General features: G+C 42.1%; 1 protein-coding gene across 1 annotated transcript in view; it reads left to right on the plus strand.

The window, feature by feature from the left end:
- phlpp1 (PH domain and leucine rich repeat protein phosphatase 1) overlaps positions 1 to 14,736 on the plus strand; it is a 48,784-nt gene that overhangs the window by 22,366 nt on the left and 11,682 nt on the right. Inside the window, exons 2-4 of the mRNA XM_028593824.1 lie at positions 8,561 to 8,757; positions 10,256 to 10,381; positions 11,309 to 11,457. Coding sequence (XP_028449625.1) covers positions 8,561 to 8,757; positions 10,256 to 10,381; positions 11,309 to 11,457 — 472 coding nt within the window. The remainder of the gene's footprint in view (positions 1 to 8,560; positions 8,758 to 10,255; positions 10,382 to 11,308; positions 11,458 to 14,736) is intronic.

Genomic DNA, 14,736 nt, shown 5'->3' on the forward strand with positions numbered 1-14,736 from the left:
GATTGTGTCATAACCAAGTGACTTACTGTCGCACAGTAGAGGAATTACCATATAGTACAGGAGAAGCTCGCAGGCAGTTTTGACTTACATTAGCTGTTTAGGTTTAATTACTAATGTTAACTAGCATGTTAGTTAGCAATAATTAGCCTGTGCTTATGTCATCTCCTTACATATACCTACACTCTCCGTCTCTGTAAGATTGGAAATGATTGAGATTTGTCTTGGCACAGCTACCAGAAGACTTACACCTTTCAGACACGTTGCTCACGTCACATTTACGTTGTCTCTGTCAGTTGGAGGCTGCGCAGTAAAGCAAGAGATCACCGGAAAAGTGCTTGTAATAGCCTTCACTGGTCTCCGTCCAGAGCAACGGGGTCTATTGGTCCATTATATATATGTCAATGGTATTTTTCGAGAGGTGCATCAAAGAGTGTAGACTTAACAAGAGGCTAAACTCAATAGAACGTTGTGCTGCAGCTTGCAAAGGAACAGTCTATTGAGTGCAGCTCCGCCATCTTGGACTTAATGCAACACAATGTTCTATTGAGTTTCTCCTCTTGTTGCTTCTATACTCTTTGGTTACATTGCGGGCGGGATGCAACGTAAACAAAATATTGTGTAATTATAGCGAGACTTCCGGTATAATATCGCGCAACGTGATATCGCGATAACGATATTGAGTCGATATATTGTGCACCCCTAGTGCCCGGTACGTTTTTTTGTGGCACCTCAGTCGATGTTTCCAGTGAGCTGAGCTGATAGTAGAAGGTTTGAGTTAAAACACTGCAGACCACTGATTGGTCAGAGAATTGCCACTAACCCAATGCGGGACATACTGCATAAACCCGCCATTTTTAAATACCCAAGCTACCATCGATAACAGCCCATCATTTTTTTATTCACTTGACCCAGATTTTTTTAAATGGCAGCCCGCATAACCATGCTGTGGTCAACTGACGGAGTGCAGACATTCCTCTGTTTGGTTGCTGATGAAAGGATCAAGAAATAAAATTTAAGAAAAGCTGTGGTACCAAAAGTGAGCGGAGTGGAGTAGAGTCGAGTTGAGCCGAAACCATGCAGAGGAAATGAGGCATAAACATCACTCATTCCAGAATCTCTGATACTGTGGAGGCCTTCCTGAAGATCTCCACTGCGTGATGTGTTTTTTTTCGCTGCCGCACATTCACAGTTCAACATGTGCATCGTTGTGAAAAGTGTGGAGAGGTGAAGTGTAATGCGAAGCAAGATGTGGAGCACTTAGGTGAGTGCGATGAGCAGCCTATCAACCGTGACGGCCTTTGCCACCTTCCAGCAAGGCTCGTCAACTGCTGCTCAAGTGGACAGTCGACTTAACACGGCCTGTCAATTTGGATATCAGTCATCACACACCACACGTCATCCACAGAGAATGAGAAAGAGAGGGAGAAGAGATGAGAAAAGAATAAAGGAGGGCAGCGATTTGGGCAAAGAGACATAGCTGATCAGATGTGGGAAGCACATCCTTGCCTGCAACCACATGCCTTTAAGTAGATACATTTTGACATTGTGTGTGTGCGTGCGTGTGTGTGCGTGTGTATGTTTTGTAACAGAAAGACAGCTGTGGTACAACAGCAACAGCTGGCACCGCTCTGTCTTACATCTATTTCTATAACCCTTCTCCACCAACTTCCCTCCAACCGTAGTTTGCTCTTTATGAGTTAATATCTCCAACACGGCACAGATGATGATGATGATGATGATGTTTGTTTGATAGAGTGTCTCCTATCACGTTTTTTATAGATGGTTCCTAATAGTAAGGCATTTAATGAGATGCTGCAGTTGAGATACATTTTAAAAGACGCAGAAAAAAGCTGATACCAGAGATGTAGGGGCCCAATGTAGGCTTAGAAGCATTTATAAGTCCTAGAGTCTTGCTATCCGGTACGTCACAGATGTCACCGTCTATAGAATAAGCATGTGTGTGTGTGTGTGTGTGCATGTGTGTGTGTGTGTGTGTGTGTGTGTGTGTGTGTGTGTGTGTGTGTGTGTGTGTGTGTGTGTGTGTGTGTGTGTGTGTGTGTGTGTGTGTGTGTGTGTGTGTGTGTGTGTGTGTGTGTGTGTGTGTGTGTGTGTGTGTGTGTGTGTGTGTGTGTGTGTGTGTGTGTGTGTGTGTGTGTGTGCCCCCATGCTCGTGCTCCGCTGTGACTTATGTGGGTCATCAATGCCCTACGGTACAGCATGCCCAGTCCTGTAGTGGAGGTGTGCTGATGTCAGGTTGCATTTAGCAGGACAGGATGATTAACCAGGGATGTGTCCTTGTTACTACAGAGAAGAGCCAGAAGAATAAAAGCAGTGATCTGTTAAATTGGGAGATGGATGGAGAGAGGTCGGCCGTGGGTACTGATCACTATCTATGATGGATAACGAGTGCAGCAGACATCTGGGAGGCAGCTTTCTAGCCTGGTACTCTTCTGTGTCGACGTGGTTGACTTTGCAAAGATTACACCATGTATACTATAAATACACGCTGTATCAATATTCAGAGATGTCTTTTCGAAGTCGCACACTGCTAGTAGCAGCTATTAAACATCTGCTTTTCTGGATCTGTAATGTGTGCTTCACAGGCTTAAAGTCGTGAATTAAACTGAAAATGTATAGTGCCAGTTCCCCATTCCTACAGGAATGTGCTACCATGTAAGATACTGTATATTGTCATAGCAGTATTGTTTTAAGATGTATAATTATATAATTTTGAAAGTTTCTCACCTTCTCAATGCAAATGATCATAGTTTATTAGTAGAAAGCAGAGCTCGTGGTAGCACAAATTCAAATCATTAGCCTTTGCAGGCAAACACATGCTCTGGGGTTATTAGGCAGTATGTTCAAAGGCCACACACAGTCATCTGGGAGGTGGAATCTGCATCTACTGGATTTGTCTTCAGTCAGATATGCTGTGTTCGAGAGCTGTCACTATTTTAGTACCACTATCTATGGAATCAGTAATGCAAGTCTACACAGAAACAAACTAGTCTTTTAAATATAAACTGAAATCTGGACACTGTACACTTCACCGACCATCTGTGTTTAATACTACTGTTTGATGTGTTTTAGTTGCCGTACTGTTGTGTTTTTAATATATAGCAAGGACTCACTGGAAAGCTTGTGGCTTATAGTGAAATAAAGTAAATTGATGCATACACACAAGGAAATTAAAGCATCTAGTGCATCTCTCAGCCAATCATGTTCCACTGTAATATTTACAATTGTGAACAAACCTTTTAGAGCTGTGGAAACCTTCAATAACTTTGATATAGCTGTTGGTTCTGTCTGAGTGACAGCAGCGTGTGCGTGTGTGTGTGTGCGCGTGTGCACGCATTTGTGTTTGAGCAGTAGGGGTGTGCACACATGGGTATTGAAGCCTAGTGTGAAGGGGAAACACTCTTCCTGAGCTTGGGGAAAAGGAAGGAAGCCATCTCCAGTAACCATCACACACACACACACACACACACACACACACACACACACACACACACACACACACACACACACACACACACACACACACACACACACACACACACACACACACACCGACTGTAGTACTCCTGCTTCCACATACAGTAGGTCTAGGAATAGACTATGACTTCTGCACATGAACACACCCACCTTGCAGGGCCTGTCTATTATTTTTAAATTCATGCATCCCCCATAGATTATGGGATGACCACTGTGACTAACATCATCGCTGCTCAAAATATTTCTAGTGTAGGTGGCCCATGGTTCATGCATTTGGAATAAAGTCAACTGTCTCTTATAATTTCCTTCCCCTAATGGAGGGTCACCAAGAGATCCTGCCTTTCTCTGGCCCAACCCTGTAAACAGGATGCTCAAGTGGGTGTCCCACTCATCTCCCTTCTTCCTCCACTGCCAGACTGATATGTTTGCCTCCATCCAGCCATCCCACATCCTTGCGAGATGGTTGTAAACGGCAACATCCGTACAGGAGAAGCTTTCAAACTTTTCTTATCGCAAAAGCAGCCCACTCAAGATGTCTGTATTGTTCTCCCTTTGTAAAATCTCTTGCTGCTTTTTGTCCATCAACATTCAGGGGGGGCAATTAGATGGATGCACATATGGAGATGGTTAATCACTGTGTGTGTGTGTGTTGTGTGTTGTGTGTGTGTGCAATGGGAAGAGTAGGAGGAGGAGTAGAGTGTGTGTTTTTGCATATGCATGTGTGGGAGAGCACGTTCCAACAAAAGGCCTAAAAATAGTAGTAATATGCCCATGTGACAGATTGAGGCTAAAAGCTTGTGAATAATTTGTCTGATGCAACACACACACACACACACACACACACACACACACACACACACACACACACACACACACACACACACACACACACACACACACACACACACACACACACACACACACACACACACACACACACCCTTCCCAAGCTCAAACATGGAAATATGTGCCTGCTGGTTACCTCTGCCAGCCAGCAAAGTTGGAGGGGGGTAACCAGTCTGTTCAGTCACCAGTCGGTTTTCCTATCTGTTAGCAAGATGTCACATGAATTTGAAATTTGAAGTGATAGCTCTTAGCCCGAAGAATACTTTCGATGGTGGTAATCTGGAAATTACGATTCGGGTGTAGGCCCACCCGTCATGTTGCATTCATTTTCTTTTTCTCAGAAATTACATTATTTTTCAGATGATGTACTTAAAACAAGAAAACATTAAGTATAAGCGTTATTTTCAAAGGAAACTTAAATAGCCACGTGGTATCAAAGTATTAATGTATAATATAAAGTTGTGTATGTGATGTTTTTTAAGTACATGCTGGTAAATACTGTATTTCCCTCATTTGGTATCTTCAGTTTGCTTCCTTATCTAATTTTCTTTATCTTTCCTTCCCCATGTTTCCTCTTAAAGTTCAGTCCCCAGTGTAACTCACTTATCTACACCACTTATTTGTAAGTGAAAACAAAAGTGGGCACCTGTTATATTTGTCCATTGCCTTGTAAAACGATTTGTGTGTCCAACTAGGTGCACTGGTTCCCGTTCATTCCAGGAATGTGGCCCGGCAAAATGTAATGGACATTTGAACTTGACTATAAGTGAATGTGGTTATATGATTCAGATTTGGTTAAACTAAATAAAAAGTGTCTAAACATGTTGCTCTCAACCAGCACCTATACCACACATGAGTGTACACACAGTAATACAAATACATTCATTAGCACTTGCATTGCATTTCATGTGGAGTGGATGGTAATGATGACCCTTCGATGAGCGATAAAACCTGCAGTTTTGTCCGCTCCATGCACACTCAAATAAACGAGTGTGGAGATCAACAGTTGAGGGGAGGGGGCACCGGGAGAGAGAAGCGACAGTTTGAAGTAGGGCTGGACGATTAATTGAAAAAACATCGAAATTCTGAAGATGTTATCGACGTAAACTAAAATGTGACTTTTTTTTCACAAGACATTTTCATTTCAAGCAATGCGTGCTTTCATTTCAATTTTATACATTTTCAATAAATAGCCATAATAGTTCCCGCTTTGTGTGTTTCCTTTTAATTATTTTGAAATCACAAAAATAAGCATTTTTGAAGTAGAAAGCCTATTTACATTACAAACCTTGAACCATGAACTACGAGCTGAATTTATATATATATATATATATATATATATATATATATATATATATATATATATATATATATATATATAATTATCGTTCCTGTATCGTTATCGAGGTAAAATGTGCAATTCATTGTGATTTTGATTTTAGGTCATATCGTGCAGCCCTAGTTTGACGGTTTTGGATGCAGTGTAGATAAGACAAAACATCCAGTAAAGAAATGACTTCTGATTTTTAATCCTGATATACTGGCAGAAACTTTGACTATGATGGGATCATTTTCTAACATCTCAAACTAAGCCCAGATACCTCTTCAAAAAAACACTGAGCCATAATGTCTGTGGCCCTTTTTAAGTGTTTCCATCAGTTTTGATATTTTCCCCTAAAACTTACTCATTTTGGAAGTTACAATTTGGAGATACTCCAAGTATCATTAAGTAACTTTCTTTTGGGATTTGGTACAAATAAAAATGAAAAGTGTATTAACTAATATTTCTCTGTCCCAGTTAAGCAAGGGTAAGTACATTATACAAATTTGGAATATTACAGATGTCTTTTATATCCTCGTAGCTCATTAAAACATATTTAACCGTAGATTATGATTGCTAGCTTTTGATTACTGCTGTGAAGTCAAGGCAGACTGCCAGAGTACAGAGGGAAATTATGAAAAACAGGTTATGCTACTTTGTCATATTCAAGATATTATATTATAGATACATAGCTTCACAGCTTTGTGCACAGTGTGAACTGCATTTGCTATAATAGAGCATATTTAAGTTGGCATTGCCTTTACGGCAGGTTTATAAATAGTCCTTCACTTAAAGAAGTAAGACACATATCTTTTCTCCTAGAACCACCCACTTGTGTTAAAGCAGTTTAAACACAAATGGATTTTTACTTTAGCTTCATTGTTTTTTCTGGCCATTCCATATGGAATGAATATGAATGCTAGATTGCAGTATTATGTAATGCATGCTGTTGCGAAGGTCTGAAATGTGTGTCTAACATGTGTGACTTTGTAATCAGCTGCCAAACAGCGTTGCATTCTCACGCTTTTTCTCCAAAAAGTAGTAGTAAGTAGTAAGATGGCTGCATCTTTGAACGTAGTAGTTGTATAGAGACGTGTGCTCTTCTGCATGCCCTCTAGTTATGTATTGTAGTTTTTGCTGTTTAAGCATAAAAAGACATCTCCCCCTCGTAGTCAAACATGACTCCTGATCAACATTTAACAATACTATGTGTGTTACACACTCAGCATTTAGTCAAAGCAAACTAAACTTTTGCAAACTAGGCTATTGATTCTGTTGTGAACACAAGATTAGCTCATAGTACAGAGGTAACGGTCAGGGCTCGGTGGCTGGTTTTAAAATTGAATTCAGTTGTATATTTGTTAGTGAAAATCATTAGAGTAAGATATGTATTTATTGGCATGACCTCAGTTTTAGCCACATCGGCTGAAATAAGCAGAACTCTGGTCAGACTGTTATTAAACTCTGCTGAGTGTGTTGCATGAGAGCAGCGTGCATTACAGAACTCTACTGCGCTAGCCTTACAGTCGGCATGTGAAAGACTTGAATTATTTAAGGCCATGAGAGCGTGTGCTGCTTTACCCCACTGACTCTTTCTTCCTCTCTTGAACTCACCTCCACAACCCCTCCGCTTCAGTCTGTGTTTACAGTGAGGTGAAATATGTTTAAAAAGAGACCGTATAGGATGGACGCAGCTAGTCTGCAGTAGGCTGACAGTACAGGATGGATGCAGCTAGTCTACAGTAGGCCACAGGATGTGAGACATTGTCTAATGCCATCTGACACTTGGAAAGGAAAACTTTGTAAACCTTTGCATGAATCTCTTGGCCAAATGGGAAAACAGTGAGGTTAAACATGCTGCGGGCAAAAAAAGCCATAGATAGAAAGTAGAAACCGAAAGCCGAAAAGATAGAAGACAAACGACAGAGAAGGGAGGGGTGGAGGAGGACAGCGCATGCCAGCCCGGGGAGGTTTTTTGCGGAGGTGGAGGTAGACAGAAAGCAGGTGGATGTTTAGACAGAACGATAAGACTGCCTAGCTGACATAACGCCTGATAAGCAGCCTGACTGTCAGGTTTGGCAGGCTGGCGGTGAAGCAAGAGAACAGGGCATGGAGGAAAAGCACTGAATAAAGGCAGCTCAGAAATTGTGAGAGAATAATTTAGAAGAGGTGCACTTGGTATTGAATTTGAGACTCTATTAATGTAAAGCTGCACTGAATGCAAATCCAGACTATTGAATTCCATGTGCGAAGTAGGACATCCCAGGCATTTGTGCTGAATGTATTTAGATCTCATGTTAACCAGCATTGTAATGGTACTGTGGTGAGAGCTCTCCTGCTAGCCATAGTGGGTATATTTCTCATTTTGTTGCATTAATTAGTGGCTAGCTAGTATACACAGATTAGTTTTTATCAGCTGACCAGACTGACATATCTCAACAACTATTGGATGGATTGTCGTAAAATTGTATACAGCTCAAATTTTTATTTGTCCAATGCTTTGTTGGTTTATCACCAAATACCCATAAAACGGATGACATTCCTGTACTTTGTGTTACGTACTTGTTAGCAAATGTTAGCATGCTGACACGTTAAACTAAGCTGGTGAACATGATAAACAGTATACCTGCCAAACACCAGCATGTTAGTGTTGTCATTGTTAGAATGTTAGCATGCTGATGTTAGCATTTAGCTCAAGGTGTTCTTAATCTTGTTTGGTTTTGTCTTTATGTATTTATAAGTGGCACTGTGTAAAATTACTATACTATAACATTTATTTTATTCACTGGTGGTATGCTAATGTGTTTCCTTAAATAGTACCTAATCACTCGACAGACCTGTGTTAAGGTCAAGTCTACAGTGCTAACTACACAAAATCTCCCTTTTTCTTTGTTCCAGGGAAGCCCCAAAGCATCGAGAGCTCAGAGCGGATCCAGCTGTCAGGGACATACAACGTTCGGAAAGGGAAGCTGCAGCTACCGGTCAACCGCTGGACCAGACGGCAGGTCATCTTGTGCGGCACCTGTCTCATCGTCTCATCTGTCAAGGAGAGCCAGACGGGCAAGATGCACATCCTGCCGCTCATTGGAGGAAAAGTATGTCTAAGTCACCACAACAGTGCACGACTGGCATCACATAACCGTTTTTCTTCTTTTATGATGATGTTATGTAAATGTATGCTTTGGATCACACACTCATGTCATATCACCAGGGTTTGTCTCTTATTAATCTCTTAAGCGATTGTCTGCCTGCGCAGTGAAGTTTGTTCTTGATGAGACCTTCAACAACTGGCTGTCCTTTAGTGAAACCCAGTAATGCTTCCTGCTTTGTTGATTTTAGTTTAAGGTCAAACAGAAATGGTGCGAGCCAGGTTTATTACAAAGTCAAAATGTTTTCAGTATTCTGCGAGGATGTTTTTGCCCATTTCTAATCTTAGAGTCTTAATGCTATAATGTTCAGTGTAATGGATCATTATAGCATTCAAGTAGCCTTATTTCTCTCTACTTTTTTAAAGTGCCTCCCCAAAAATGACCTTTATCCGTTTATTGCTTTATGGATCTGTTTATCTCCATGGCCACTAAATAAGTCCAAGGACTCTCCTGAAAAGCCCTTTCTACACACCTGCCTACCCACAAAGGACACTCCGTACTTTGCCACACCCAGTCTTTAAACATTTCACACACAGCACATGACCTCTAGTCAACCATTCATCCATACACTTGCCTCTGCATGTGCCTGTGTATGCTGAGTGTTTGTTGTATGCGTGCCGATATTCTATTCAAGCCCCGTAACTAGTCAGCCATTCATTCACCGTGTCCATGTGTTTGAGTGTGTGTGACTGCGTGGTTAAAAAGCAATTTCACATACATTTATTCCTGCTCATGTCACGCACAGATGTTATATGATCATGCGTGCCATATATATTGTCTGGTCTGCTTCTGGTTGGTTGAAGTTGTCTACCCCGCAGCCATTAAGCATATATTTATATTTTATATATTTATAAGCATATTATTATTTCCTTCAAGTAGGTAGATTCAAAAACATCCAAGGAGATAAAAGGTTGTGTGAACTATGTGAACTAGGAGAAGTTGAGAACGAATCACATTTTCTTTTGTATTGTCCGTATTATGATGAGTTAAGAACACCAATCTTACATGAAATGTCTGTCCAAAATCCTGAAATGTTCTGGTGCATGGATGATGACCAATTGGAGTGGTTGTTTAAATTTAATATTTATAAGTTGGCAACTTTTGTTTCTAATGCTTGGCAAAAAAAGACGTGTGGTAACTTTGGCATCTGGTCCTTTGTTCTAGGTAATGGTGTCTTGTTAGCCCGTGTGGGCTGGGCATATTTTATTGTATGCATGACATAATAATGAACAAATTATTCATTATTCATTCATTCATTCCTTCAACAGAAGCTGTTTCAAATAAGAACTAATGTATTGAGACCTCCATGTATCAGTTTTTCCTCTCTGCTTCCTTTTATTGTGTGACACTTAACTTTTTAGGCATGGGGTTTATCATTTATATTCACAGGGGGGTCAGAGATGTCAATATTTCAGACTGTAATGTCACGTGTGTTGTGCTGCAGGTGGAGGAGGTGAAGAAGCACAATCACTGTTTGGCCTTCAGCTCAGCGGGGCCTCAGAGTCAAACCTACTACGTCAGCTTTGACAGCTTCACGGAGCACCTGCGCTGGCACAGACACGCTGCCAAGGTACTGTGTGTGCATGTGCATGAGAGTTAGAGAAAGGAAAGGAGAACATAAGCATATGCTCCCAGGCGCTACTTACGGGTCAGCTGCATTGTGTATCAGAACATGCGTGACTGCGAGTCGAAGTATGAAAATATGGCACTGCACCCACCACGATCCCGCTTGTCCGTATGAGCTGTGAGTGTGATTCAAAACTGCACATATTTCACTGCTGTCCGATCTGTAGTATAAGTTAAGTGTCTCTGGGTGCACTCGCACACATAAACACCAACCATGGCTCTCTCTCTATTTTCTCTCATTTGAACTCAAGTAGGCCACAGCCAGAAAACCTCTTTTCTAAATATTAACAGGGACATGCATGTCACTAGCACCCAGAGGGCCACTCAGAATAGAAGCCTGGATAGAAGCAGCACATGCCCCGTTGACGACTGCTGAGCCTCTAGCTAACTCCGCTCTGAGAAGCTTGAGTTCACAGGGTGTAGATTTTCTCCTTCAAGACAAGGTGGACGTTTAGTCATTTCATTTTAGATGGCAGCTTGGAGTTTTGTGTAAATTTGACTAACAAATGATCATAGGTTAACTGCTCTGCGCACCTGCAGTTAACTAGATTACACGATGATGTAATGTAGGATATCAGGTCACTAACCTTTTGGACTTTCCCTCGAATTCTCCTGACTCCCTAATCCTAAGAAGATTGGCCACTGAATGACCACTTAGCAGAAAGCTGCACACACACACACACACACACACACACACACACACACACACACACACACACACACACACACACACACACACACACACAGTAAACCAGTTAAGTCTTCTATATAGTCTTTAAGTCTTCTCGTAGTGATAATCCTGTTTAACTCCACGTTTCTCTTTTTCTCTTTTACCTCTCCAATCTTCCATCTTTCTAACCCGCTCCTCTAGATGGTGTCCCAGAGGATCAACTCGGTAGATCTGTCCTGCTGCAGCCTCGAGCAACTTCCTCCTAACCTCTTCTACAGCCACGACCTCACCCACCTCAACCTTAAACACAACTTCCTGCCTGCAGACCAGCGTCTGCAGCAGCTGCAGAGGTACAATGCCATCATAAATGTACAGTAAACACACCTGAGGCTAAACTAATAGGAGGGCAGGAGGCAGGAAGAAGTGGAAGATAAGGAAGGAGAGGACGACCCTGTAACCGGTTGAGGAGACAGTTCAGGGTGGTTTGGATGGGCTGGTTTGGGCGAGATGAGACTGGTTTAACGAAGCTCAGCATAATTTGTCCACAACAGGAGTTGGCTGGGCTGTTGTACAAGGAGGGCAGAGAGGAGACACTGACACAGTGAGGTTTCACTGGACACAGCAGGTCATGACTGGCTGGTTTGGACAGCTTTAGCTATCGCCTGCAATTTGCAAGCCATCGACCTGAGCAGTCTAGGACTGGGGCCACTGGCACGCATGGGCCAAAGAGGCTAGCCAGGGCTGTGCCTTACCAGGCTAGGCCAAACGAGCCCAGAGCCCAGAAGGGTAGATGAGTCTGCAGGGAAGCTTTTAATGTGCCTGGCCTCCCTTACTCTCGCTCTCTGTGGGCACCATCTGCTGCATGGTTATCATGGTCCCAGATTAAAGCCCACAGCCAAGACGTGTGTGTGTGTGTGTGTGTGTATTTACATTCATGTACACAGTGGTACATGTGCACACCTGTCACAGCTTTCTTTGTGAAGATTATTGCCAGAACATTTGTATCATACGAGTGAGTGAATTGTGTGAATCTGATGCTTGGGTATGTGTTAGCGATGGTGAATGCAGTGCCTGTATGTGTGAGAGGAAGAGAGAGTTGCTTGCTTGTTTGCAACAACAAAAAAGTGGCTGCAGGCTACAGATTTGGGGTCAGTGCATACAAATTCTTGATACAGTATGGCATTCTTTTTTTTAAGATGACTGCACTGATAGGAATTGTGTGTGTGTGTGGCTGTGCATGTATATTCGGGCATGCTTGTGTGCCTTCCTGAGAGAGAATTTGTAGTAGTGAATGGTCAGGATGTTATTATCTTCTTCTTTTTTAATCCTCGGAATAAAGACTGGTGTTAAAAAGACGACGATGCAAAGGAAATATCTTGTTTTTAAATCTGGGTGAGTGATGCACAGCTCCCCTGCTGGTCAAGCGAGATAACATCCATTTATCTTTGCCAAACTTAAGTAGGCTCATCCGCATTTGACCCAGCATGACAGAAAAGAGGTCAGTAATGAGAAAGAGATGAATAGTTAGCTGAAAATAGAGCTGTTTTAACAGAAACATGTAGCAGAGCTACTGAGTACTCGCTTTGCCCCTGAGAGACTGAAGTCAAAAAAGCTGGAGTCAGCAACAATGTTACTATGTGTGCAGCCTCCATGAATGCGGGTGTATGTGTTTTGGTGTGGGCAGTTGTGTGAGAGTCTGTTTTTGTGTCAGTACAAACACTGGCTTTCTCTGACATCTACCATGGGGTCATAGTGCCTTTGTATTTTTCCAAGAGGGATGGAATGTGTGAACTTGCCACATGCCTTTCCCCTTCTCTTTCATTTCTCTCTGGCCAAATACTAACTGGTGGGTGATTTGCCAATCAGATATGCATAATCAGTTGTCTGGGATACTAGCTCTCTCCTCTGGCATGGGACTGCCTTCCCAGCATGCATCCCTCTGTGATACAGAGGTCACCACTCACTGAGGGGAATTATTTGACGCTCCATGCATATGATTGAACCTGTGGCCTGTTTATTTACATATGTATGATAGTTTAGCAAGTTATGAAGGACATAAAAGTCATGGAGAAGGAAAGGGAGAGGGAGGAATGTTGGACAGAAAAGCGGTAGAAAGATGATGATTTGAGATGAAAGGCGGTATTTAGCTGCTTGGGGGTAGCAGAAAAAGCTAAAAACACTCTATATAGTTGATATGATGAAAATGTTTGCGAGCAGTTGATTATTTACACTTTCAGCAGAGACAGAGCAACATTAGCATTCAATTAGAGTGGGTTTCTGCTCACCTACCATATTCACTCTCCCTTTACCTCTTGATTGCTCTTCACCAACTCCTGGGAAATATATCTGGCTTTTTTTGTTACAACAGCTAGAAATGAGGTTGATGACAGCTCATTGTTTGGAACACCCAAACAATGAGTTAAAAGAGCCTAAAAGGCTCTGCAGAGCTAAGGGGAACTACAAAGTTGGATGGTAATTTAACAAAAATATTGTTTGGTGCGGCTTTAAACCTGCATTAACTGATTGTTTGGTCACAGCATTGACGCATCATCACCTTATAAAGTTGTTATGGTGAACGGCAGGACAGTTGCTAATTTACACCAAGCAGCCCTTTCGTGTTTCTGTCCTCTTGACAAATATAACTAGTATTATAAAGCTGTCGGTCTTTGTATGCTGTTGTTTTTCTTTTTCTTTTTTGTTCAGTTTTCTTTTTATATACTGCAACAACCACATTTACCCTCTGGGGATCAATAAAGGCTTATCTTATCTTATTATGTTTACCAGCTTGACGCTAACTTTGTCTTTCTGACATTTAGTGCTGGCCAGGTAGTACACAGTTGATTAATCAAAACTTTCTTGCTAAAAGGACAAAAGCAGCCAGAGATAAGGTTAATAAAAGTGGAATATGAGGGGTGGAAAACCAAATAAAGTGAGTTAAAAGAGGCTAAACAGCCTCCCAGTGCTAAGGGGAACTGCTTATTTATGGTATAATTCTCTGTGGGTTATGACTATGACAGAGCTTGTAGTCAGTTTATCCATTGACAATATAAGGAATAATGACGTCCGCTTTAATTACACTAGGAAAGGAGTAAGGAGAAAAGAGAATAGCATGATAGGACAGAATAACAGAGCATGACACAGTATGAGCGTTACTCAGCACATTGCAGGGGTTGATTTAATGGTGGAAAGACATTTTCCCACACACCCCCTAGCCACTTCCTTTAGGAGTCACCCTCAGCTGGAATTACTTGGCCACCATAATCAATAGCCCTGATGTCTCGGCTGCCTTTTTCTCCATCACCATGATTTTGTGTGTGTGTGTGTGTGTTCGCGTGCGTGTGTGTGTTCACATGCGTGCGTGTGTGTGTGTGTTTGCGTGCGTGCGTGTGTGCGCGTGTGTGTGTAAAGGGGAGTAAATGAAGTAGTGCCAGTTTAAGCAGCTGCTCCTGCCGACAATGCTAGTATGGCGCACTGCCCATCTCCGGCTTGCCATAGCTGCTCTCACATGATAGGTGATAACAGGTCCCATGTGTGTAGATGGATAAATAAGGACAGAGTCATTTCCCCCCGCATCACCCCGTTCACTTGACCCCCCCCCGGAGGAACCAGCCCCACTGAAGGTCACCGCT

The sequence above is a fragment of the Perca flavescens genome, chromosome 12, assembly GCF_004354835.1.
Source record: "Perca flavescens isolate YP-PL-M2 chromosome 12, PFLA_1.0, whole genome shotgun sequence".
NCBI classification, from domain to species: Eukaryota; Metazoa; Chordata; class Actinopteri; order Perciformes; family Percidae; genus Perca; species Perca flavescens.